This window comes from Columba livia, chromosome 1 (genome assembly GCF_036013475.1).
Source record: "Columba livia isolate bColLiv1 breed racing homer chromosome 1, bColLiv1.pat.W.v2, whole genome shotgun sequence".
Taxonomy (NCBI): Eukaryota; Metazoa; Chordata; class Aves; order Columbiformes; family Columbidae; genus Columba; species Columba livia.
In genome coordinates, this window is record NC_088602.1 from 179,628,439 (window position 1) to 179,654,912 (window position 26,474).

At 38.8% G+C, this 26,474-nt stretch overlaps 1 protein-coding gene across 2 annotated transcripts in view; it reads left to right on the forward strand.

Moving 5' to 3' along the window:
* NELL2 (neural EGFL like 2) overlaps window positions 1–24,028 on the forward strand; it is a 156,511-nt gene extending 132,483 nt beyond the window's left edge. For both annotated transcript variants that reach the window (XM_005499911.3, XM_021284094.2), the window contains exons 16-20: window positions 5,897–6,037; window positions 16,110–16,303; window positions 17,994–18,170; window positions 20,348–20,572; window positions 23,234–24,028. In XM_005499911.3, the coding sequence (XP_005499968.1) occupies window positions 5,897–6,037; window positions 16,110–16,303; window positions 17,994–18,170; window positions 20,348–20,572; window positions 23,234–23,284 (788 nt within the window). In that variant the 3' untranslated portion in view covers window positions 23,285–24,028. The remainder of the gene's footprint in view (window positions 1–5,896; window positions 6,038–16,109; window positions 16,304–17,993; window positions 18,171–20,347; window positions 20,573–23,233) is intronic.
* The last annotated feature ends 2,446 nt before the right edge of the window (window positions 24,029–26,474 follow it).

Sequence of the window (26,474 nt, forward strand, 5' to 3'; positions counted from 1 at the left end):
AGCTGGGACATAATCTTTTATATCCAAGGCAGACATAACATCCTTGAAAATGTATTGACATATGCAGAGAAATATTAGAGTCTGACTGTTCCTAATGTACCATTGGAAAAAAACATTGAAGATTTATCTTTTAAACAGCTTCATAGTCTCCTATATCATTTCTTCACTGATCTGTTTCTGAAATTATTTTTCCTTCAGTGTTTGCACTTCTACTCTGTATGGGGCTGGAATGTGGGTGGCTTTGAAGGTTATCATTAGGCTGGAAAGGCTGTTGCCTTTGAAATAAGATCTCAAATTTAGTCTAAGTCAGTAGTGACTGAACATTATGGAATTTGGTGGCTTGTCATTATTTTTTATAAATATATCCAGTGATAATAACCCGATTAGCACTTGGACAGATTATTATAATTAGGAATCTCTATTAAATGGCAGTCTTAGCTGAGTGCCACATATTATACTGTCCTAGAAGAACTTGCAGGATGGAAAACAACTAAATTCTAGGTATTGACAGCTGCCAATCTGTGGTATTGCCTTCTTGACAGAAGAGGGCTACTGGGGCTTTGGTTTGTATTGACCTGGATAAAGCATTTTATGAAAGAAAGGCTTTTAGGACTGAGTTGTGCTCTCTGTCTTTATAACTTTGTGCTTGATGATGACATACAGGCTTTTCTGAGAGGAGGATTTGATGATTAATATTTCAGTCTTGAAGTGAGTAAAATAAAATGGTATAAACCCCCATCCTCTTCTCCCACACCGTGGTTCTTTGTTGAGTGCAGCTTGACCACATTAGAGAGCTTGGTCCTATTGCTAGATGAAAGAGCACTGCTATCTTTCAAATTGGCAATTTTATACCACTTTCAATCTTCAAAAGCTCTTATTATACAGAAATTCTCTAATAATATTCATCAGACAGCTAGCTTTCCTTTTTTTTTCTTACTGTACCAGTGGATAATTTGCTAATGATCTTATTTTACTCTTCAGGGAGCAGAGTTTTCTCAGTTTCCCCAAGAGCAAGGGGTGTGATAGCTGGAACTGTTGCTGCAGTTCAGGAAATGAGTGATGCTGAGGTATAAAGAAGCTGATTTGGAAGAGCAAGGGTTTTTTTTCATGTCAAGGGGAGATTAGTGTATACAGCACTTACTTTCAAAATGCCAGTGACAGTGTGTCTACTTGGTTAGAGTGGGGCTCCAGTTAGGAAAAAAAAAACCTGGGTTTTTTTCCAGTTGAAAAACGAGTAACAAAATAGGGAAATAAATAGGCTGCCTGATTTCAGCTTAAGAAAAATGCACAGGAGAAAACCTGAGTATTCGAAATGCAAATTATGTACAACCCAAGTGCGTAATAATCAGTTACCCTGCTTTGTGGTAGTGGGGTATGTACAGTATTGCCATGAGTGCACCATGAGTTACACAGGGCAAGGAGAGTCCCCATGTTCCTGGTGTTTTGTGGGCTCACAGCCTTACAGGTGTTTGTGTGTTCAGCAGTCACAGTGTTTCAAGAGCTGAAATCACAAATCTTCTGCTGTGCAAATGCCATAGGGTGAAGTGCAGCCAGAGCAGGAGGTGCTCAAGTGCTTCAGTACAGCTGTGCAGCTGCTCTCCAGCTTGGGGTGAAGGTTATTTCCAGCAACTGTCTTAGTATTAGTTTCTGTTCCAAGCCTGCCCACTTGTATCAGTGGGGTGGCAGATTTGGTATGTGCAGTTGTGCTCTTTATTAGAAAAGGAAAGAGAAAAATAGAAAAAAAATCGAGAAAATGCCACCTCCATGATAGTCAATAGGAGTTGTGTAGGACTTCTGCCATAAATTAATTGGAGCAGGGCCAGGTTGAGATTGCTCTGGTCCATCACACATATGATACTCTATTTTCCTTCCTGGATGGGGATGCTTTTGTTTGTTTGTTTGTTTGTTGTTTTTTCTTCTTAAATGCCCCCCTCCCCGCCCCGCAATGTTTCCACAGCTTCTTATAGCCAGTTAAAGGACAGAACTTGCATACTCAGAATAAGGTGTCTGTTTTATTTTTTTCCTGCTTAAGAATGTCATCACCAGCTATTGGAAAAAAAAAATAAATCCCTCCTTTCCTTGTACTTAAACATTTTGTTTAATTTCTTTCATAAATGGAAATACAAAGCTTGTCAGTAACTTCCTTCTATAGAGTAATATTTCATTTTTCCTGCCATTCTAGTACAGCATCAAACAGGACTTCATTAGTGCTGTTAATGTTCCATATAGCCCACTGATATGCCATAGCCACTGGCCAAGCAAAACTTCAATCAGTTTTTCTTCTCTTGTCAGCTCACACCTCTGACTGAGCAGCTGCAAGATGATTCATCAGAGGATGTTTCACCATAGGACAGAGAATAATTATTTCTGGCTGCTTTTCCCATACTAATAAGATAATTTCAGTTGTAGATAACTTTTGCAGCACTTCCTGAGCAATGCTATGCCCATATGAAAATAGCAATCCTTTTATCCAAATGTCAAGAAAATTTTCCATGAAATCAGTGCTTTAGCTCTGCAAAACACATTTCTGCTTTTTTTTCTTGTTTAACAGAGTTGTGACAGTTATATTTTGTCCTATTACAGAGGAAGTCTCTGCTAGAATTAATGATCAGCATTAGCTGGGAGATGTAGAACAAAATTCTGTGCATAAGGAAGACATATATTCTGAAACTCACTAGCACGTGCTGTAAAATGTCATTTGCCTAAAAAGTTAGTGCTGAGGAAAATTGTTTTGGATTTCTTTTGTTTGCTGAAAAGTCGTGTAAGGAGTAATAGATTATTCAGCATCAGTGCAGCAATGGTTCCAGGCAAACAATCTGTCAAGAATAGGACATTTCTTAAAGACCAGCAGTTTGCTTCCATCCATGCTTTTTGTGGAAGGGTTTCTTACATAACCTCACTCAACATTGCATGCAGCCATAACAAAACTAGAAGATTGTACTTCTTTTTTTATTGGCATCTGTAAAAGCACTTCATCCCAAGTAATATTTCTTGTGATCTAGGTTTGTCAGCTAGTTGCAAATAAATACAGAAAAGCTGGTTTTGTTGTCAGTTTACCAATACTGATGTGACATTCAAGGCTTGTTTTTCGTGCGTAATCAGCAAGTGAATTCATCAGAATGCATTCAGCCTGTGCCTGCAATACTGTGCTTATAATTATAAGGCTTACAGACTCACAAATAAAGTCTCCTGAAGAGGGGAATATGGGCTTTCTTTAATTCATATCTGTTACTTTGGCCTGAATAACACTATTTCTCCAACTCATCACCAATAAATAGATTCCACTTTCCCAAAGAAGAAATATATGCCATGCAGTGCCTTAATGCACATTATTAAGTAGCAAGTATGAAGTTTTACATCGAGTCTGAAGAGCAGTTCTGCTCTTTCAGCTTCTGAGGAGACATGCTTCATTGATTCTCTGGGGCTTGTAGCTTTGGCCAAACCCAACAAGTTATCTTATACTGACCAGGTGATCCCAAGCGTTTAGCACAGTAACTTACATTCTGTTCTGCCAGGCAACATATTCCCCCGTGGTAAGGGAGCTTGTAGATTGTAGCCCTTTCTTCTTTTCCTTTCCTTTTTCTCAAGTAATCTGCGAGTATCTGAGTGAATAGCAGTAGATAAGGCACAGACTGCAAACCAGCCTTTTCTCACCACAGTAACATAATTTTCATTGATCTGCCTCTGATCTCTCAAACACCTCTGAGGTCCCACTGGGTACTGGCTGCTCACAAGAAAAAGGCCAGAGTTTATACTGATTGAGAGAGAGACACATGGAGCAGCAGAAGGTGGTAAAGGTCTGGCATTTCTCAGTCCTGCAGCAGGTCTACTTGGATGATTTTCCTGGAATTCATAGTGGAGTTGAAAATTCTGTGTTTTAAATCAATAGAGAGCTATGGCTTAATTTGTCGTATACAAAGCAGCAAAAATACATGCTTAGTGCAATATTCTAGCCAGAGTACTGGTAATTTTCATTGTCATAAATACTGGAATGTACACCAGACATGCCCAGCCAGAGAAACTGTTGATAGAAAATCAGACTGAGACGTGATAATGAAATTTTCTAATGAAATTTCATCAGATAACTGTAAAACTTTTAAAAACCACTACACTTGTTATATTGTTGTACAGTTGTTCCAAAGAAATTACAAATACATTTTATTTAGCATGTAAATAAAATACCCAGAGCACATCCCACCTACCCCCTGGCATGTAGAAGAAAAAAGCAACTCAAGACTAAATGTGGGTGACTGAGCAAAACCTGACAGTATATGCAGGTGTCCCCCATGTAGTCAATAATTTTCTTTCCTTCAAATATGGAACAAAGTGTTTTCAATTGATAAGTAAGCCTTTAGTTTTTTTAAGTTTATTTTTTAATAGATTTCATAAAAGGCTAGAGGGAGTATATCTTTATCTATGCACAGATTATTATTCCCAGAAAAGAGATTTGTGTCCTTATTTCAGCTCACAATTGTTTTTCTTAGCCAGTTTACAGTTTCTCCTGTGAAAATAAGAGATGACATAAATGGGAGCAAACAGGAACTATGGTCAGAATTTCGCATATTTTACATATATCTCAGCGATCATACCACACCTCTCCTTTGTAGCTGCATCCTGGAGGATACTAGATCAACTGCTGAAGTACTTTTAAGAGCTTGAGTCTTGATTTGTCATTTTAGTTCTTAGTTTTAAAGATTCAATCTTTTAAAAAAAGATTGAATCCCTACTTTGGCCAGAATGGCCCATACACTGAGGGCTTATTATTCATTATTATAATTTATTATTCACTATTTGTTATATTATTATTATTCATTGTATCAGTATTCAAACTCATGGTGGGGGGTTTAAATTTTTTTGTTTCTGAAGGCACTTTGCGTGCGTTGCATCTCCCTCGATGCCAGTTCCATAGGCACCACTCAGTCAGCTTGCTGCTCAATTAGGTGTGCTACCTCTGGTACAAAACACAGTGATAATGCGGTACATATAATAAGAAAGGACGCATTTTTATTCCCCTTAAACTCCATAGTCCTGGTACTCTCTGACTGTTAACAGCACTCACACTCCGGAACCTATTCCTTAGTACAGGTTATTGCGTAACTGAATGTGCTGGAAATGAACTTGTCAGAAAGTTCTCTGCGTCTCTGGTGAGTCCATGAGTTCAAGTGTCTGCAGGACATGCTTAGGTGAATTTTGGATCTAGTGAGTGCATCCAGAAATCCATTCTTTGGTGAGTTTTTACTGTAAACTCTAGTCAGTGGAAATTAATGAACACACATCCAAAAGGAATTATCAGGCGGAGGAGAATGATTTGTATTTCATCGTTAGGGTCTCAGCATTTGTTTGGAATCCCAGCTGCTCTTTTTGATAGTGAGAGAGGAGACAACAGTCAATTATGTTGAGAGTTGGTGACACTGGTGTAAGTCAACAGGAACTCTGCAAGATAGGGAAGCCCTACTAACCTAAAATAAGTGTCACCAAGAGCATAAGCAAGGACCAGGGCAAGTATTTGTTTTGATATGCCTGCAGAAGCAATCTTTATCAGGTAGCCTGCACTGATCTAAGGGTTAACATCTTATTATTTAAACTGGGATCCAATTCCTTTCTTCATACTGTGCACAACTTATGGAGATGTCAGATTACCTATCACGTATTTTGACAAAATGAGTTGGTAAAATGTAAAGAGTAAATAGGGATTAGCAGAGCCAATACTGTTAGCCAAGACCTTTTATGGAAATGATTCTAAACTTAGCTGCAGATAATTATGGAAATTTAAGTGTCAGTAGTGTATATACTTCTGTGAAACCCAGAAATACCAGAGACATTTTTCTTCCGTCAAATGAATGTAACAATTTCCTCTGTGTGAATTTTCAACTTTTTTGTTGTTCTTGCCAAACAGACATTGATGAATGCTCAGATGGCTTTGTTCAGTGTGACAGCCGTGCTAACTGCATTAACCTGCCTGGCTGGTACCACTGTGAATGCAGAGATGGCTACCATGACAATGGGATGTTTTCACCAAGTGGAGAATCCTGTGAAGGTCAGTATCTAAAAAATGATGGGGTAATGTTACGGATCGCGTTACAGTAATGTCCAGTATCTCTGACTGTCCTGGTCAAGTATTGTCTTGGGCACTATCAATGAAAGTTAAACCTTGATCCAGAGCAATTGTAGTCTACATAAGCCTCATAAACCAAAGGCAAAAGAATATAAAGGATGAATATTTCTAACATACAGTGGTGCATTAGGGGCCATTTCTATGGTTTGCTAAGATAATATGTGAAGTCAGGCATTGTGCTTAAAACGTAGTTTCTCTGGCCCCACATCTGCTTCTGTGTATAGTCCTTGCATAAGTGATTTCCCATGGGCTGATAGCATGCACTGTAATCTGTCACTCTGCAGTCATCTCTTTCTATGTCAGATTCTTTATATGTAGAAATGGGCCTCAGTCCAGACGTCACTTCCTCCACTTCATTCCTTGTACACTGAAATAGACTGTGATGAAAATATTTCCCATTGCAAAGAATTATTAAGTGGCCCTGAGACCCTTACCCACACATAGGTTAAGACTGTGGTACTTTACCTGTGCATAGGCTAACTGCTTGTATAAGGCTGCAGTTTGAAGAACAACCTTACAAACTGGTAAGCTTGGTGCACTTAGGGTTGGGACAAGGTACAGGGGGCCAGAGAGTAACAGGAGACAAGGACATGGGAAGGTTTTCTTTTTTTATGAATGATAGAAACAACAGCAGATTAGTACGAGTGCAGTTATTTTCAGATGCAGATCTCTTAGTATGAAATGTTATTCAGCTCTTAAGATACGGCATGCTGCTGCTTTTAAATAAGACAACAAACCAGTCTTTTTTGCCATGGACTACTTAGGGCAAAATTAGGAGTCTTTCTCCCTTCTGTCTCTGAGTGCTGAAATATTCAGTGTTCACAGAGTGTAAGCTTTCCTGCCTGGCTGTTTAAACTCACATTGGTGGGCTGTATCAGTCCCAAAGGGAAGCAATTGAATTAATTTCACTAAGGCAGACACACAGACAGTTCTCCAGGAGTGAGAATGACCTTTTCAGTATCCCCGTCATCAATACTTTATTTCAACACATTTTCGCCACAGCTGAAAACCTGTATTCCCAGGAGGAATCAGCAATTTGAGTTAGCCACTGCTTTCATAAGTCAACTTTCTTTGTCAAGAACTAACTAAATGTCAGTGTTAGCTGGCCAGGTGTTAGTACAAGAAGGTGCAAAGAAGAAGTTGTGATCCCTCTGATTACAACGTTGCTCTTCTGTCACAGGCTGCGCAGCTAATACTCTAGCCAGGCACTTCTGGAAATATTCTCAATACCCCAAGTTTTATCTTCAATGTCAATATAACATTTGTCTCATGGGTTGAAGATAGTGGTTTGGCACATGCTATCTCAAGAGATACAAAGTGACTCTGTTAAAACGTGTGCAAACAAGCAACAATTAAGCAGCAATTTCTGAGCAAATGAAAAGCCAAGGAAAAAGAAGTATGGGGAGTGCTACATGTGTGCAGAAGTGGCAATTATTGGAATATTTTGACCTTTTCTAAAAAGCACCAGCAGCTCTTTGTTAAACATACACAGAGGATAACAATTAATTAGAATTAAATCACAGATGCCAGGAAACTATCTTCATTGCTGATAACCCTAATCACTAACAGTGGAACACTTTCAGTTTAATTGACTACAGCTCTGAATTTTGGAATACTTAGCAACTTGAGATGGGGAGGAAGTTTAGATATTTTGTTAGTCTTACTGCATGACTTTTTATTGTCTCAGACAGAAAATAAAACCTGAGAAGAGTATGAAGCAACAGGCTAAAATCCATCGCAGTATGGAAAGTTGAACTTCCGGTAGCAGAGCACAGTAGTGCAAAAGCAATTTATTTCTCTGCTGTCAGATCTTTCCACTGTGAGAGATTCCCCTATTGGGTTTAAAGACATAAGAAAATGGATTTCTTTTGTCACTTCTTCAGTATCCCCTATTTAGGGGTGATTAGATTAAGCTGTTTGTGGATGGTCTTTTAGACACGGATTGCAAGAGGGGAACAGCTTCCAGGCTAAAATAATCTCAGATTTCAAATCTCAGTTCTCCACTTCCCACCTGCAGCTGTATGAACTTCTTGCTGCATCCAGGACCAGTGACCTCCAAAGCTTTCTGGCTTGTGCAACTACTACAACTTGCAGAGCTGTAGAAGGAGCAGTGCTGAATTACATGAAAGAGAAAATGGGCCTGCCTTGATTTCTTTCTTAGGGAAATGAAGAATTTAAACCTCATGAGGATTAGGAAATGTTCTTCAAGGGCTTGTCCATCTTTGCTTTCTAAGACTACTAGTTCGAAGTAATGTTCATGTGGCGTGCATAAACAGGCTTGTCTTTGACTTGTCTTTTGAAAACTTCAGTTGCTTTAAAGAAAGTTGCCTCTTTTAGTGGAGAAAACCTTTAAAAGCCAAGGAAGTGTGGATTCAAATATTTTCTTTCTTGATTGTTCTGTTATCTGCCTCAAATCTGAGTCTGTCTGTGCCCCTGGACATGTGCTGGTAGTACTACAGAAACCATTTCTGTGACCTGTGTCAGTCCACAAATTGCTTTGTTCAGCAAAAGCTTCTGTTTTAAAGATTTAGGTGGAAACATCTCTGTTAAGATCACAGAAACACAGAAGCATTTCACAGAAGCATAGAGTGGTTTGGGTTAAAAGGGGCCTTAAAAATAATTTAGTTCCAAACCCCCAGCCATGAACAGGGACACCTTCCACCAGACCCAAGTCTTGCTTAAAGCCCCATCCAACCTGGCCTTGAACACTTCCAGAGATGCGGCATCTGCAGCTTCTCTGAGCAATCTGTTCAGTGCCTCACCATCCTCATAATGAAGAATTTCTTCCATGTATCTAATCTAAATCTACCCTCTTTCAGTTTAAAGCCATTACCCCTTGTCCTGTCACTGCATGCCCTTGTAAAAAGTCCCTCTTTAGCTTTCTTGTAGGTCCCCTTTATGTATTGGAAAGGTACTGTTGCATTAAAAGCCTTATTTTAACAGAATACCAAAACTGCACCTACCCGTTTTGCAGGAAATGGTCCCATTAGGACATCGTACTAAACATTCCAAGCTAGAGGTGGACTCCTTGGTAGCACTGGACTTTGTCAGTGCTTGATAATTAAATAATAGTCGCTGAATTCACATATATTGACCTTGGCTACTGCTGCTTTTTTGACATGACTGAGAATATTGAGTATTTTGACTAATGTACTTGAACACAGGAATTTATAATCCCATTTTATTATACCTACAGGCAATGGAAGACCTAAAGTTTCCTTTGCTATTAGTTTTGCTTCACATTATACTCCTGAGTAGACCTGTGGTCTCTATAACAATTACTGAAAGAAACGACGGGAAGTGCAGCTGTAGGGCTTCAACCTTTTACCAGCACTTGCTGCTTTTCCCTTGGAAATAGACTTCTGTTATGCATCATCTTATTTCCAGAAAAGTGGTTAAAGATCAACCACTTATTCTTTGAGAACTGCATGGCTTTGGGAAGTCTTAGATTTTATATATATGTAAATATAGCATTTGGCATGTTATATTAGCTGCCCCCCTACAGCTTTTCTTTATAGTTTCTTTACACAGTCTTATCAGTGCTCTGAAGGTTGTTTCTCATGTACCATTTCATAAAAGAGAGCTGGGCTAAGATAGCAGATACTGCAGTCTCAAGCTTCCTTGCATTAAAAAACGGGAACCACTGAGGACAAAATCCTGAAGTAACAAAGTTCAGGCCAGTTAATATTTGCTCTGCAATTGTGTGTAAGGTCCTGATTCCTTTGAGTTTTTCCCCTGCAATGTCTAAAAGCTTCTAAAATCAGTTCAAGAGAGAGGCTGTATTGGTTTGTACCAGAATAGTGCAGGTTATACCTCATGAGCTGTTGGACATTTTGCATACTTACATGTCCAAAGAAGAGCTCATCTAATTAAGGCAGTGTCCTAGGACTTACCAAGAGTATCTGGCAGGTACCAGCTGTTGTTGATACAGAATATGAGGTCAGCATACCTTCACTCTCAGCAGGTACCACATTCTTTAAATGAGACAGTTGCAAATGAAAGGATTGGAAAGCATCAATCCAGAATGCCCAATTCAAAAAGGATCCTTTTGGCTGCAAGGGTTTATTTGAATGTGTAGGTTCTGAAATGTCGTGTTATGTGCTGCTTCTGCCATCCTGCTTGCAGAAGTAGAATCACTTCCTTCTCTGTGTGATAGAGCAGGCTGCCTGACAACACAGAGGGCTGGGGCTCTACTGGAACAATCTACTTGAACAATCAAGAATAATGAAGGATGGAGGCATATTACAAGCCTAAGAACGCTCTCCAGCCTTACTGAATTGACAAAGTCCAAAATGGTCACTTCAGCATCCATGTATCTGAATCTGGGAGGCAGAGGAATTTCTGACTGTCAGGATCTCACAGTACATCCAGTATTTTAACTAGTACATGAAATTTCTTGTAGTTGGAAAACTGCTGTCATTTCGGAGTCCTACTCTTCGGTCTTTCTACAGTGCTGGTAATGTTTAACAGCAGCTTTGTTATTGATAGCACTTAAGGTGACAGGAAATAAAGAATCACTCCTCTTCAGCAGGGAATCTAACCAGCACTCATGAAGCTCCATCAAAATCCTTTCACCTTTTTTCATGAGCTTAAAAGGTCAACAAATAAAACCATAAAGGGATTTTTTTCCATCCATCCCAAACAGAGCTATAGGCATTAAGGCCTCATTGCTAAGTTTGGGAATGCAACTTAAACATCACCAGACAGACGGCAGATATGGAGACACATTACTTTAAATATTCTGGAGTGTGAACAGAGTACAAAATTGTGAGAGATTCTCATCTTTTATAAAAGGACTAATGAAACAGAAACTCAGCGACTACATTTTATAAAACAGTAATTTGAACACATTTACTGTATCAGGAAACAACTTTTCTGTGAAGCTGGTGTTAGTGGTGTCTGAAGTCTCATCTCTTCATCTTCCACATCTGCTAAGCACTCTGACAGCTGGCTTGCATGAAGTCACAAATAAATTATTCACAATTCACTTGCTCTTTGAAGAATTACTACATCAGTCAATAGATTTACTTGCGACAGGAAACAGAAACCAAACTTTCTGCTCAGAAGAGCTTGGGCTCTATACCAAATGCACTCCTTCCTGTTTTGCCTTAGGCAAAAAATATTCAGGTGTCCTCATGTTGTCACCTTGCTGAGCTAATGCTACTCCTCAGAGCTAAAGTATCTGAGAAACATCCATTGCTTCAGAGCAAAGGAACTGTCTGCCCTCCCAAGCTATCTCTTCCAACAGCATATTTCTCAATCATAGAGATAGAGATATTATTTTTTTTTTTATTTTTTTTTTTTTTTTTACATAGATGTCACATTAACTGATATCAGAATGCTTCTGTTAGGAAGCCATGTCCAGAGCAGTCTTTTTTTGGCTTAATATGGACATCCTGCATATAAGCCTGGGTAGCTCATCAGAGAAGGGGAAGTTGCAACTTTCCATCAGCTGTATCAGAATGTATCTCTGGGCCCTATGTCGCTACTTAACAAGGTGTAATAGGTTATTTTCTAATTATGCCTTGTTCATGTTCCTTGTGAATGTATTGTGAGTTTTCACATCCGTTGTTATCGATATTGTATTTGTGCTTTTTGCCCAAAATATTAATGAGCTGTCATTATTTAGAGCCATCCACAGTAGCTCCAAGGTCTCTTTCTAGAATACATTTAGAAGACTGATTTATTGTTGAATGGGTATTTACCCATGCACCTTACGATTGAATCTCATCTGACATATTATTGTTTACTCAGTATCATGAAATACTTCTATATTTCACTGTCAGTTTTTTGTTTTTAATACTTTCTTATCAACAGCCCTTTTCATCTCACTTTTGATCCATTCCTCCAGATGACTAAGCATAGCAGGCAGCACATGTTCTGGCACAGGTTCTTGGGGAACTTCCCTGGGACAACTTACCATTGTGACATCCTCACCATTTATTCCTGCCTTTTATTTCTTACTAATTAACCTGCTATTAATATGTGAGTCAATGACTTCTTTCATTCCATGGCACACAGTTCCTTTAAGAGCATGTATTATGTAAAGGAGTTCATGAAGTTTTCAAATGAAAATAGTACATTATATTAAATGTTCCCCCGCTTTAAAATATTTCTCCTTAGTATAGTATACGTTTACTCTGAATCTATAATATAGTCTCTTTAAGCAAACTTCTTTCTGTCTGAAAACATGTGATCCTTATGGCCACTAGTTTTAATTCATCTTTAAAAGTTCATCATTTTTACATAGTTGCCCCTTTGAAAATAAAAAATCACTACCAGAGAGATTTTTTGCAGCCTTTTAAATTCCTTGAAAGTTATTTGACTTGCATACATTGTGGTCAGTTTTGGTCCCCAATACGGAGTAGTTGCTTAGTAGAGACATTTTGAATCAGGGCCTGCACGCTGCTCAGGGCCAAGTCATAAGGTGCTTTGTCCCTTTGGAATTCTTTGACTATTTGTTCCAAGAAATTGGAATTACTTGTGACACAGCTAACTCCTAGCTTTTTCTAATATGTATCACCACTTCTTATCCATGGTACTCCTTTGTCATTGCAACATTAACTTGTACCCACAGATGATGGTGAGAAAAGGAAAATCCTTAGAAGTGTGCCAGATCAAAGCTACTCTAATTTTTAATGTAGGTTAGGTAAATAGTAACTGGTCCTCAATTTTGCACTAGATAACTAGCTACATTCTGTTTCTGTTTTTTACTAAGGCAAACTTCCAAGTCTTTTGAGACTTAATGTTCTAATGTCATAACAGTCAAGCTTCATGATTCCTAAAGAATGTGTTGTGAAAAGCCTGAAGTGTTGGTTTGTTGTTTTTTTTTTTAAACCAAAGTGAAACCCAGCAATATGAGAGCAATATAACATGCCTCTGTGGCTGCATATACTGGAAATACACAACCTGTAATCCTCCCCTCTTCCTTTTGCAGACGCAAAATATGCAGAGGACAGCATAGCCTGTCCATATGGTTATGGAGTTTGGAGACCTGGTTATGACTGTAAACAAAACAGTAACATAATTCACCATACATTATAAATCCAAAGTCAAAAAGCTGAACAAAGTTTTGTTTGGTATGGATGATTTATGTGCAAGTTCTTTGCAGATAAAGCCTGAAGTTTGATGTGTAAGAATAATGCAGAAGAGAATTTCATGCATCCAAAGTTTGTGTTTCTCTTGCTGTGTTATAAACACTCTGCTGTTTCTGATTAAGTTAGAATCAAAACCTAAATAACTCCTGCTTTGACCAGGGATATTTAAATTGCCCTGTCTAGAACATCTATTTGCCTGAATCAAACAACTGAAAAAAACAAGGTTGGGATTTCTCAGAAGTTTTCAATGTTGTGTAAGCGCAGGTCAATACCAGAGTCAATTATGAAAACTCATTTGTTTTCAGTAACACTGCACTAACTGTTAACCTTGTTGAAAAACAAACATCAGAAGCATTTTCCTCATGGGCACATTGAAATGCACTTGTACATAGGTGCCAAATGCAGACTTAGTGTTTGTAGGGTCACCAGTTCTTGTTTGAAAGAAACTGGTGTTATTTACATGATAGTTAAACTTTGTCCAAGTATCTCATTAAATATGGCTGCTTTCAGTTAAGCGGCCAGGTTGTTGAGAAGTGACATTATTCATTTATGACACTAGCTGTGTGAAAGCTTTGTACAAAAGGGTGTTTTAAACAAATGAACACAAGTGTCAGAAAGTCATTTATTAAAGGTGACTTCATTGACAAAGGGAATCCTGCTGTTAGTCTCAATCATTATGTTTAAACAGGATTTGTGTTTGTTCTCTTTATAGCATAACTTCAAACCAGTTAGACTGGGTATATGGAGATCTTAAACTGCCAGATTGTAGGATTTTGAGCATGAATTTAAGAGAAAGTAGAGGAAGGAGAGAACAAGCTCTTCCATCCCTCTGCCTTGCCCAGACCAGCATCACTCAAACCATTCCTGTTAGCTACTTGCCTAAAAACCCTCAAGGCTGGAGGTTGCACACCCCCCACAGGGCCACCTGTTCCTCTCGTTCTGTGCCCTCACTGCTGGAATGAGTGTCCCTGTCTGATGTGCCCATGATGTTTCAGCTGTTCAGGGCCATGCGAGCAGCCACCCTGAATCAGGTTCATGATCCCAGTTATCTTCTACCATATTGCAACAGTGGCTGAATACAGATGCTTCTGAAAACAATGAGGTATAGAAGATGTAGAGATCTGAGATGATTCATCTGTTCTGGATTATCTGATATGTGAATACGGGCACCATATACCTTAGTGCGTGAAATGTAGTCTCTCTTCCAAAGCCTGTTAGCATTTCAAATTGAATATTCTTTCTAGCTTCATACACTTTTGGCTAGGCATTTTTTTCCCCCCTCTTAACATTCTATGGCAGTGATGTCATAGTTTGTCTATGCATTTTATGAAAAGTTATTTCCTTTTACCAGGCTTAAATCTGTTGTATTTCAGTTTCATTCACTGTCCCCTGTCTTGTGTGTTAGGCAACATGAAAAACAAAAGCTCTCAACATGTCTTTTCTGGAGTATTCATTATCTTTTTTTCTTATATTCCTTCTTTGTTTAGAGATTAACAATCCATTTCTTTTCAGTTCTTCTCAAATGACGTTTTATTCATCCTTCCCATAAGCCCATGTAATTTTGCCATGCTTTTTTTTTTTGAGACGGTGCCACTGTTATTGTACACAGTATTTGAAGGAAACCCACCATGCTGCTTATTTGTACAATGGAATTCTAATAATTTGCCTGCTGTTTTTCATCTCAATTCATATTCATGTTAGCAACTTGTTTACTTTTTTTTTTTGACTGCACCCACACTTGGAATTGAAAGGATAATTGAGTTATTTTGCTTTAAACTGAATGTGCTTGAGGTGAATTGGAGGTTTCAGTTCTATTATTGAACCCAAAGCTGTGTGTTTTGTTAAGTTTTTGTGCTGATGGTGAAATATACATGCTTGACCATATTGCTTATTTTTTATTGTATTGTTCTATTGGACAATTAAATATCACAACACTACTTTTTAATGAACTCTAATTAAGACCTTGGGCTAGGCTGTTGTGAAACTGTATTTAGATTTGTGTCAGTGTAGCAATGTTTACAATCGCCATAGATCTAGTCCTTACGCTTTTATTGTTTTCTACCTTTTATTGCATAGAGCTGCTTACTTCGTGCTCTTTCAAGGCTTTTTCCCCAGATACGTTTTCTCTATATGGACAGATGTAAAAGCTAAATAAAGACTATTCAAATAGAAGGCAGCATGCGCTGCTAGTTTGCCCTTGCAAAATAATTGTGTGCACCTTGATGAAGCAGGCCTTTAAAGGTACTCTTGAATTCTTTGAGATAGTATTGTTTTGAAGTCCTTCACCTTTATTCACTGGAGACATTATTTTTTTTCTTTATTTTCTATGCTAGACACAAGGGCTATAGATGTCACTGCAACCTGAATAATTAAAATATTCTCGTTTGCACACCCTAATGATGGAACTTAAAGCACGGTGTGCTTGCTTAAATGAGCTTACAGGTCAGACGTCACCTTTCACATTAACTTCACAGCAAGTGAACTCAAATCTGCTAGACAGAGCCAGTGAAAGGTTTCGAAAACATGATTCTGCAGCTTTTCTTGTTTAACTGCATGTCTCATGAATGGTTGCCACAAATTAATGCTCTCTAGGGAGCGGAGAATTATTTTTATTATGTTTCCCATAATTTCTTTATTCTAACTACTTTACTCAATGGAATTCACTTAGAAAGATGAATGGGAAAACTCAAAATACCATGTTTTAAAAGCTGTTGTGACTTGAAAAATGTTTTTTTGTGAACTTGTAAGTTATTTCTCCCCATTCTGGTGAAGTGCAAATTAATTTTCAGCTGAAGGCTTTAATGGCCAAGAATCATTTATATTGACTGCCGACTGCTGCAAGAACATTTTTGTTAATTGAATATAGTCTAAGAGCATTACGTGGCATGTTTTTGCAGACATTGATGAATGTGGAACTGGAAGGCATAGCTGTGCCAATGATACTGTTTGCTTTAACTTGGATGGTGGGTATGACTGTCGATGTCCCCATGGCAAGAACTGCACAGGAGACTGTATCCATGAAGACAAAATCAAGCACAACGGTCAGATTTGGGTGCTGGAGAATGACAGATGCTCTGTCTGCTCGTGCCAGGTCAGTAGAAGTAGCTGCTTCTGCGAGATGGTGGTAGGGAAGAAGGGAAAAGCTTCATGATTCACATGAAATTCCTGTTTTAGCTGCCTTCTTGGGTGTGTGTGCGGTGCTACAAAAAAAATTGCAATTGTATATTATTTAGGGTTTTGGGGAGAACTTGTCTCTCCAGCTTGCATGAGCAGAACTTCCATGGAAAGTTTCTTATGTGATACTGAAGAAGGGTGATACTACTATTTGGTTAGCAGAAATGCCACCTGTGTTTCCTGGGTGGGCATTTTCATGCAAAGAAATTGTCTGGACACATATTGGCATTGGTGACTGAAACCAGTATCTCTAGCAGATGCCTATAGATAGAAGTAGGTTCTGTATTTCTAGAGTAATTCAGGTTAACTTTCTCAAATGTTTGCTGTGAGAAGCTTCATCCTAAGCTAAATGCTGATGGAGAATGAAGGTCTAATCCACTGCTGACAAGGTCCTTATCATTTCAGTAGCTCAGGTTTCATGGGCATGAATCTAATTTCAGACTACTTATCATCTTATGTAAATAATTACAGAAGAGAGGGACAGATCTGGAAGTTTAAAGAAACTGGACTGGCATCTTGCCCCATCCCACTCAGTGGGGTGAGGGCAGAGTTAACTTTTGAATACTCTGTGCAGTAACCAGGAGTAATGACAATTACTCAAGAGGTTCAATTAAATAATGAATTTACTGAAAACTCAGTTGAATTACAGGGAATAGTGGCTTGCCAAAAGTTTGTAACTATATCATAAATCTTTAACAAGACTTTAGTAACAAAACTCGCAACAATATTACCCTTATGTGCCCAGAATAAAGTTAGAGAAGGACAGAGAAGAAATAGATTAACCACACCAAAGGTCAGTTGATCCAGCGATGATCTCTGTAGTTCTCTTGGTGGTGAGTACAATGAAATTTCACCTCTAGTGTCCCGAGTGAGAAGTTTTTTAAACTTTAGTCCATTTGCATGTGAGACAGGAGAGGGCAGCTCATCTCCTCCCTCTGCTCGCTTCTCATGCCAACTAAGAGGATTGTTCCAGAAATGAGTCCGTGGTCCCGGAAGCACCCAGAAGTGAGCTGGTTGGTCCTCTAGGACTAGCTGGTGATTTGTTATTTTCCCTGGATGGTCAGTGATCACTGAATGACCCTGCCTTTCTGCAAGCCCAATTAAGGAGGACTCAAGGAATAGCTACCATTAGTGAGGCCTTCGTTTTACAAATAATAGGTAGGCCTTGAGGAAGAGATAAGTCCCGCCTTCACATCACTTATCTCTCCGTCCCTGCCAGGAGTTGCAAAAAACAGCTGTTTAAGACACAACAAGGTGCATAGTATGTCTGTGACACATCTGTATGAGAGTGGTTTAAACTTAGTACAATCCATTAAAATTTGACCCTTGGAAAAGACATGGTTGGGTTTCATCACCTTAGGGCAGAGCTGTCTGAAGGTTAGTTGTATGAAGGATGTATATAAGACAACAGAGGAACTTTCTGGTAGTTACTGACTGCGTATTGTGGATTCTGCCTCTGAATTGTTTTTTGGCCAAGATACCATATAGTGGAAAAACTCATGAATTGCTAGTGGCTTAGAATTATGCCAAAAAATCAAATTTTGGTACAAATACTGCTGGAGTTGGTCACATTTCTGCCATTGCTCTATGCCGTCTTCCAACAACAGAGTGGATATGTGATGTGCCGGCGAATGGTCTGTGACTGTGAAAATCCCACCGTGGACCTATTTTGCTGTCCTGAATGTGACCCGAGGCTCAGCAGCCAGTGTTTACATCAGAGCGGGGAGCTTTCCTACAACAGTGGTGACTCCTGGATCCAGAACTGTCAGCAGTGTCGCTGTTTGGTGAGGCTCCTGATTGCAGCAGCAGAGACAGGAAGGAAAGGATATGAGATATTCTGATCTGTGAATAGTTAGTTTTCACGCATTAGCATCCATTTATTTTCCTCTGGAGTGTATGCGTATAATTGAAATCTAGTTTTCATGGATATTTGTCAGTATTGTCAAGTTCCAGTCAAAAATGCATCTTGACACAATAGACATAATAGAAATTATTTAATCATTAAGATTGTTGTAGCAAAGAGTGGAGGTCATTTAGATATGGCATGTACACAGCAATGCTCATGTGTTCACTCATTCAAAGACTGATGTAGCTGTATAAGGAAATCCTAAATATTAATTTATCGTCATGGTTCATAATTCCAAAGATGCCAATAGACTAAAATCTGTTTATTCATTCAGACATTCTGAGTAACAGAAAAAATAGTAAGACTTGATGCATTTTTCAAAATAGTGAAATGAGTTTTGGAAAAAAAAGATCTTTTAAAGCATGTGATCTTTTTCCTAGGCGTGTATTTCAGAGTCTGAGTGAAAATTATTGTGCATAATGCCATTCAGGAAGTTTGTGTGGCAGAAAAAATCCCAAGATAAAACCAACTAGTTTTAACCAGAGGTTCTCTCCAAATATAAAGCTTAATCCATCTAGCAGTTTTCTCTTGTCAGGGGGTCATGAATAACAGCCAGAAAACAATTTCTGTAGACATTGTGCTTTCAGTGTTACTGCTGCTAAAATCTGATGAAATAGATTCCCAGGTGCTTCATTAAATGTCTTAAAAACAAACCAAAACAACTTACAGTTTGGGATCTCAGTAGATCTTCTTTTTGTTTGGTTTTTGGGTTTTTTGTTTTTTGTTTTTTTTTTGAGATGCTACTTCTGTAACTAAAGCCTGCTTTCTTTCAGTTGTTAGGGATTTTTTTGGGGGTGACAAATATCGTCTAGTCCTTGTACTGTCCATCACTACAAAAAATAAATTGAAATATCAAGAGCACTGGTTGGTTTTAACATTGCTGTCATTCTTACCATCATGTGATTCAAAAAGAGAAAAATTGACCCAGGTGAAAAATTTCTAAAAGGGTAACTTCGCAATACTTTTTTCAACAAGAGGAGAGAATTTGGAGATATGGCAAATCCCTGGGAATTTTTTTCAGCTTTTACTCTAGAGACATTGAACTCATTATTCTCAAAGTCTTATATACAGTTTTTATGAATAAACTTCTTTCCTTGGACCAAATGCTATTCTCCTTGCCCCCCCTAAATCCAGACTACTCAATCTGTGTTTCAGATGAGCTGAGTAAATTAGAGGTCAGAGATGGACCCACTCCAGAAGTAATATGTGTTAGTGACTTCTGTGAAGTCTCTCCTTTGACCCATAGATCTGAAACTTTGGCCCTTGTCCAGAGTTGAAGAGAAGCTGGCCCCAGCTTCTAGTAACTGATGTGAATAATCAGACATCTTTAGATTGCTGTACAGTCATCCAGTAACTTCCCCTAAGAATATTCTGGCCCAACACAGGTGTCTGCTTTGACCTTTTCATACCCTGACCATAGTGAACCCATGATGCAGAAAGTGTGATTAAGTTTGGAAGTTCAGATATTCTGATCACAGCATCTAAAATGGATAGTAAATGGACGGAGGTCCTCTCACTGAAAATGTGCTGGTGTTTCCCACTGCATTTGGCTGCTGACACCCTTTGTCCAGCAAATGCATTTGTAATGGTGGCAAAGAAAAATTCCAGCACATCCAGACTTGAACAGCTGAAGGCTTTCTATGGCAAGCCAACAGTGCAAGTAGATATAAAAATGAGAGGAAATAGGAGATTTCAAAACGCTTTTGCAGTTCAATCATATTGTGGCTTCTGTCACTGGCAGAAGTAGGAATTCACAAGGACAGATCCATATTTTGTATTTCATGAAGTTTATGGAGAATTTTCAGCTGCAGCTTGATGGAGAGTGTTTTGAAACAAGTTAAATCTAATACACTTCCTGAATGGCATGCAGAAAAAGCACCCAAGATGCTGTTTCCCTCAAGCAATTAATATCAGTGTTCTCTGCACTGACTTCTGAATAGGACCAGATGGATAAAATTAACCAGCTGAGAAACATAATGCTGAGTCAGATGAACAGATAATGAAACAAAATAAGAGCTAATAATCTTCTCTTGTTCTTGTAACATTTGTAAACAGCAAGGCGAAGTTGACTGCTGGCCCTTGCCATGCCCAGAGGTGGATTGTGAATTCAGCGTTCTCCCCGAGAACGAGTGCTGCCCACGCTGTGTCACCGACCCCTGCCAAGCAGACACCATTCGCAATGACATCACTAAAACCTGTCTGGATGAAACCAATGTCGTTCGCTTCACTGGATCTTCTTGGATTAAGCACGGCACAGAGTGCACTCTCTGCCAGTGCAAGGTAAAGAGCATAAAAATTAAGCTGGGATTCCTCTTTCCCAGCTTGTTCCGTGGAGTATAAATATTAATGCACTGAGTCCTGTCAGTGGGTAGTTGGTGTCTACACTTGCTTAAAGCAGCAGAGATAGCAGTAGAAGTGATCAGCTTATTTAAGTTTGCTCTTGCACATGCTAGAAGGATGGTTTAATGTGCTAGCAGGTCAGAAGCAGGACAACAGCCCGTGCCACAGAGCGCTGTGGACAGATTAGTAGGTTTGGTTTTCCACCAGGGTAGCTCAATTTAAGTTTGATGGCAGTTTTTACTATATAGCTCCATGCTATCTTGGAATTTTATACAGTAACAAATAGGCATGTAAGACCTGATTTCACACAAGAAATTTATTCTGTGTGATAAATACTATAGTGTTATCAGAACTGATTGAATTGCTTTTTTGAGAATAGTAATTGTTTTGAGAATAAAAGGACTAGTTACGTGGTTACATTGCTTTCTTTAAAATTAATAGTAGAATCAACATCATATTTAGAACATTTATTAGTTTTTTGCAGTCAAAGGAATTCTTTGTCTGAGAAGAAACATTAATGGCTATAGGCTTATAAGCCTCTAAGGTGAATTGTATTTTCCACCATCCAATACTGAAGAATGATAGAGTGTTTCTACAGTAGCCAAGGAGAGAGAGACAGCAGGGTTTATTCAGAGATGTTTAATTATTAGTGAAATTCACTGTTGATTTTGCTCTTTATTTTACATCCTTCCCAAGCACGATACTTCCCAAACTCTAGTACATGACACAATTCACTACTTTGAAACGGCACATAAAAAATTACCTAACTTCAACACCTCCTCATGGGAGAGGTGGGGAGCAAAGGTTCATTTAGTAGAAGCCGTCAGGCTGTCAGGTACCACCACCTTCCTCCTCTGTGCCCGACGCAGTCCTGTGTGCAACAGCAGTTGCTGCTGACGAGACATTGTCCTTTCACTTGGTATGTGCTGAATAAGCGTAGCCATTTGTTTTGATGTCAGAACGGGTCAGTGGTTAGAAGAAAATACTGTCTTCTGGCAGAATGGCTAATGGTTAGAAAGCCACCTGCTGCCCAAAGGATGCTGAAACAGACTCGTGTGCAGAAACCCATCCTTTTGGAGTCCATAGCTGGTGGCATACACCACCTCCAATGCCAGAGGCTACTTTTTGCCTCTGCAAGTTGCTGAGGTTTATGTGTGTTGGTTTCCCCATCTGTAAAACAAATATTTATGTGTGATTCTTCTCAAAAGCACTTTTGGGATTCAGGGGTGGGAAATGTGTTCTCCCTGCTGTACTGCTAATCAATGACAATGCAGAAAGAATGTCTTAGTTCTGCTGATGGCCACCTGTGTGCTGCTCCCACCTGCCCTTTTAAGCAAAGACTGAACCTTAAGCATCAACTAATTTATATTCAATGTAAACACATGCATAGACTCATAAAAACCATTTATGCATTGTGAAATATATATAGATATACATATAATGAAAACAGATATACTCCACCAAAGCTCATAGATTTAGTATGGCTCAGATATGAATCTGCATAACAGTGAAGATGTACCACTTTGTCCCTCAGTAAGCCAAATCTCACTCTTTACACAGCAGTTTTCTTTTTGAAATACACTACCTACTCATATTGTCAGCATTTTAATATCATAGTTCTGCATGCAAGCAGCCCTCTCCCTACAGACTGGGCTAATGCTATGCCCAATTTGTGTAGTTCTCTGTCTCCCCACATTTTTCTTGCAGAGCATCATATGGAAGGTCAAAGCTCCAGTCTAAGCCTCTCTAAGGAAGCTATAGTAAAATAGGTTTACACAAATCCTTTAAGAATTCAGAAACCTGGCCATCAGCTAAAGCTGACTTAGCCAGAAAACCATTTCAAATCACAAGAAGGTGGACAGTAGGATTGTCTAACCTATAGTGAAAGAAAATGGTTGAGTTATTCAGACCTCGGTCTTTAATCAGTCCTGGCAGTTTAGTTAACTGAATGTACTTGGAGTAATTTAAAAATAATAAACACTTTTCATTTGCATTGTAAGAATCAGACTTAAGAAGTAGTAGAGATGCAGAAAACAATTTCCCCAGTACTTTAATGATGTCAATAGGCAATCTGTTCCCTTAATTGCTAATATTCTCAGAAGAATGTCTGGACTATCAGGAAAAACTTAATGGATTAATGTTGGCTGGTATTACAGACAGGATGTATTAACTTGAAGCATTCAGGGCTAAATAAAACCCAGAGTCCCTTCTGCCTGATCTAAGTAAAACTCTCAAGTGCCCTGTCTTGTTCATCAGCTTTGTGTACTTGAGCGGATGCCTGATACCCTTATGTTGGGAGCATTTCTTCCACTGATCCCAGCTTCTTTCAGTTTGAGCCTTGTAGCTCTGTGGTACAAACCACAGCAAACCAAGCAGTTAGAGGAATCACAATAGCCTGTTCCCCTGGGCAAGGAAAGGGCATGATGACAGTATCACGAATCCGATCAAAATCTGTAGGTGTCTTCTGTTTTACACATCTGTATGTTCAAATCTGATGAGTGTTTACAAATGGCTGAGCTTGTTAAATTGACTGAGTTTGTACAAAATGCTAATTGTTTGTACAAAATGCTAATTCCTTCTTTCTGTTTTTCCTTCCTTTAGAATGGCCACGTCTGTTGCTCAGTGGACCCACAGTGCCTTCAGGAACTGTGACACCAACAACCACTTTCACAAGCAGTTTCTGGTTAAAGAATTTTCCTTCACAAAAAAGACCTTTAGACCAAAAAATGTACAAAATTAAAGTTAAAATTAGATTGATTTTGTCCATCTAAAGTGCAGATATGTGATGAACTCAGTTGCCTGAATCAGAGTGAAATTTGCGGGACTCAAGACAAGCTCAGACATGTAAACCTTTGTATGAGGTCAGGCCCAAATCCTATGGCTATTTGTCTATCTGACATTGTTATGCAGAATCTTAGGTTAGTGTAAAGTGGCACATTGTAATGCTGTACATAATGATGTCAAGATCCAAAATCAACTAGGAGGTCTTACAGGGTCTTCTGAAGCTCTGAGTCCGGCACTTGATGAGATGCAGAGATTTGTACCTAATCATATTCAAATCTGCACAAATGTGTTTGATTGCTCACTGCAGAATTTAGCAGATGTTTAAGTAAAAGAATGAAGCCTTCAGGAATAAAGAACCTAGCAGCTAAGATGTGATATGTACAGTATGTGTGCTGAAAAAAAAAAAAAATAGAAGTTATTGTAAAAACAAACAAACAAACAAAAGACTAAAAAAAACCCCAAAATGCACAGGCATGGCTTCTTAATGTTTTCTGATGGGAAAAGTCATCAATATTTCCTTGTTTTACTGCACTTACTATTATTTCTTGATTGAATTTGTTCAGTATAAGCTTGTTATTGTGCAAATTTAAATAAATATTTCTCTTACCTTGATTTTTCTTTGTGCTGTTTTTCCTTTCCAGGGATTTCATTTTAATGCATGTTTTTACTGCTCCCTCTTTGCCAGCATGCTGAGGCAGCTGGGCAGTACAGAAGGAGTTATCACCAGTCTAGGTCCTCTACGTATGGGAGCTTCTGCCCAGCACAACCTTATGCCTGTCGTGTCTTATCTTTGTTATTCTTCTGGGAATACATAAGTAACTACAATGGATTGAACAGAAAATTCATGTGCCTAAAGATCAGACCCTATGTACCAGAATGATGCTGTCACCCAGAGCGGATACAGGCTATTTGTGTGTGACTTGCATCTGTTCAGATTTATCGGGGGCCTTCTCCAGATTCCTCCTCTCTTGAGCTGCTGCGGGTTGGTTTGTCTTTCTGTAAGTTCCACAGCTGTTTCAGTGGTTTATGTAAAGTATCTTAATGCATAGTGATCACTTCAATATGCAAACCCTGTTTTCATTACTGTACTGTTGGGACAATAACTAGAAGAGGCTGTGTGACCAAAGCTATGTTATTCTGGAAGAGAAATAAAGAATAAAGCAGTGCTTGTAAATTATAGGCTGAAAAGACTAAAGTTGTAAGGAATGCATCATGAGCAGTGGAGACAAAACAGGAGAGGAAGAAACTGCCCAAGATGACAGCATCCTTTAAACACTGCATTAGGTGTCATGTTGTTTTCAAAGTGCCTTGCTCCTCTTCAGCATCTCTTTTACCAGTTCAGTAGATGTCATGCAACCTGGACAGGCAAAACTTCCATTAATATTACCCCCGTATGTTACTAAGTTACAAGGGAAGTCCATGTATATGTGTTTTACAAACAAGAATTATATTCCTGCAAACAGATGCTGCTTCAGAGCATTTCATGTACAGCAGGAGATCAAAAGAATGCCATGCAATTGCCTGTATCTGGTACGTATTCCCTTGAGCTCTAGTGTCATCTGAGTACTGGATGATTTTGGAGCAGGGAATACAAGAAATGCTAGAGTACTGAATGCAAATAATACAAACAAACCCAATAAACTAAAACTCTGAAAAAAATATGCAAAAAACCCCACCAAATTGATAGTGTACCTTGAACCATCAAAGCTATGAAGATGTTCAGACCAAATAAACCTTTTTCTGCACCTACTCCATAAATAACAGCTACTCAAGGGTTTTACTGTATTGTCTAGTTCTTGGCAAGCTGCAATCAAAGATTTTAAAGAAGAGGGTTAGCTTCTTGACAAAGAATCTGTTTTCCATACAGTATTTTCTTGCCTGCCATTAATTGTCAGGAGGTCACATTCTCCCCTCGAACACAGAGGAACATCTCCAGTGGATTTCAGGGGCAGCTGCATGCCTGTTTCTGAGAAGTTTAGCAGAAGCTGTTACGTTTAGCAATTGCACTTCAGTTTCATTCAAGAATGGGTATAAGATAGACATAGGAAATGCATGAAGACCAGACTTCTTTGGTGAAAAGAGCAAACATTTTTCAAGGGCAGAATCTTCGGGCTCTCACAGAGGCTGTAGAAAGCTCTGAAGGGAAGTGGTGGAGCTGGTAGAGAGAAGGGCAGATACTCACAGAACAGTTGTAAGCATCCCTGTTTTGGGTCCATGGATACATAAATTATGGGTAAGGCAAGTGTCCCTGCCCTTAACCTGGGTTAGTGCATCCACCAACAACAGATTTAGATATGAGAACTGGAAGGAAAACTACCTCTGATTTTTTTTTCTCAATCCTTTCTCAAAGGCAGATTAATACTGATGTTCAATCCCAGCTTTTAATCAAAACTGAAATGGTGTACGGATGGAAAAAAGCATCTCTACTTTTGTTGCCTACCCTCACCTGAGTATCACAGGATCTTTCTGCTCTTGTAGATGAAGCACAGTGCAATACACTACGAAACAGGCTAAAAAGCCAAGAATGGAGACATAATAGCTAAACCTCGAATCAAATCCTTGGAGAGACAGTCAGTGTTGCATGTATGTAAAAAGTAGAAGTCATACTGCTGAAATAAGCTGGAATTCTCTGCTAAAAAGAAATGAGAATGGGTTGAGTTAATATTATCTAATTTATCAATGTTCAAGGTTACTAATCAGTTGGGAGTTCTTCTAAAGGTCAGCAAACTCCAATGAGACATCTGATGACCCTCATTTTCATTCCCTTTCACCGTCTCTTCCCCTTCTCCCTCCTGTTCAGCCAAGCCAGTAATTAGTAGCTCATGTTTTTAATTTTCCTTGAAAAGTAAATTGAGATATTATTAAAAATTTATGTATAATTTCCAGGCCTAAATTATCTGTCAGAATATATAGTCCATTAAAAAAATACATATTTCTGAACAATGCAGGTATGTTGTGCTCTATTGCTGGTCTTTCATTATTGATGCACTGTTTGCAGTGTTTGCAGTACCAGAATTCAATAACTTCCATAAAGGACTTGTCACCTCTCTGCAAAATA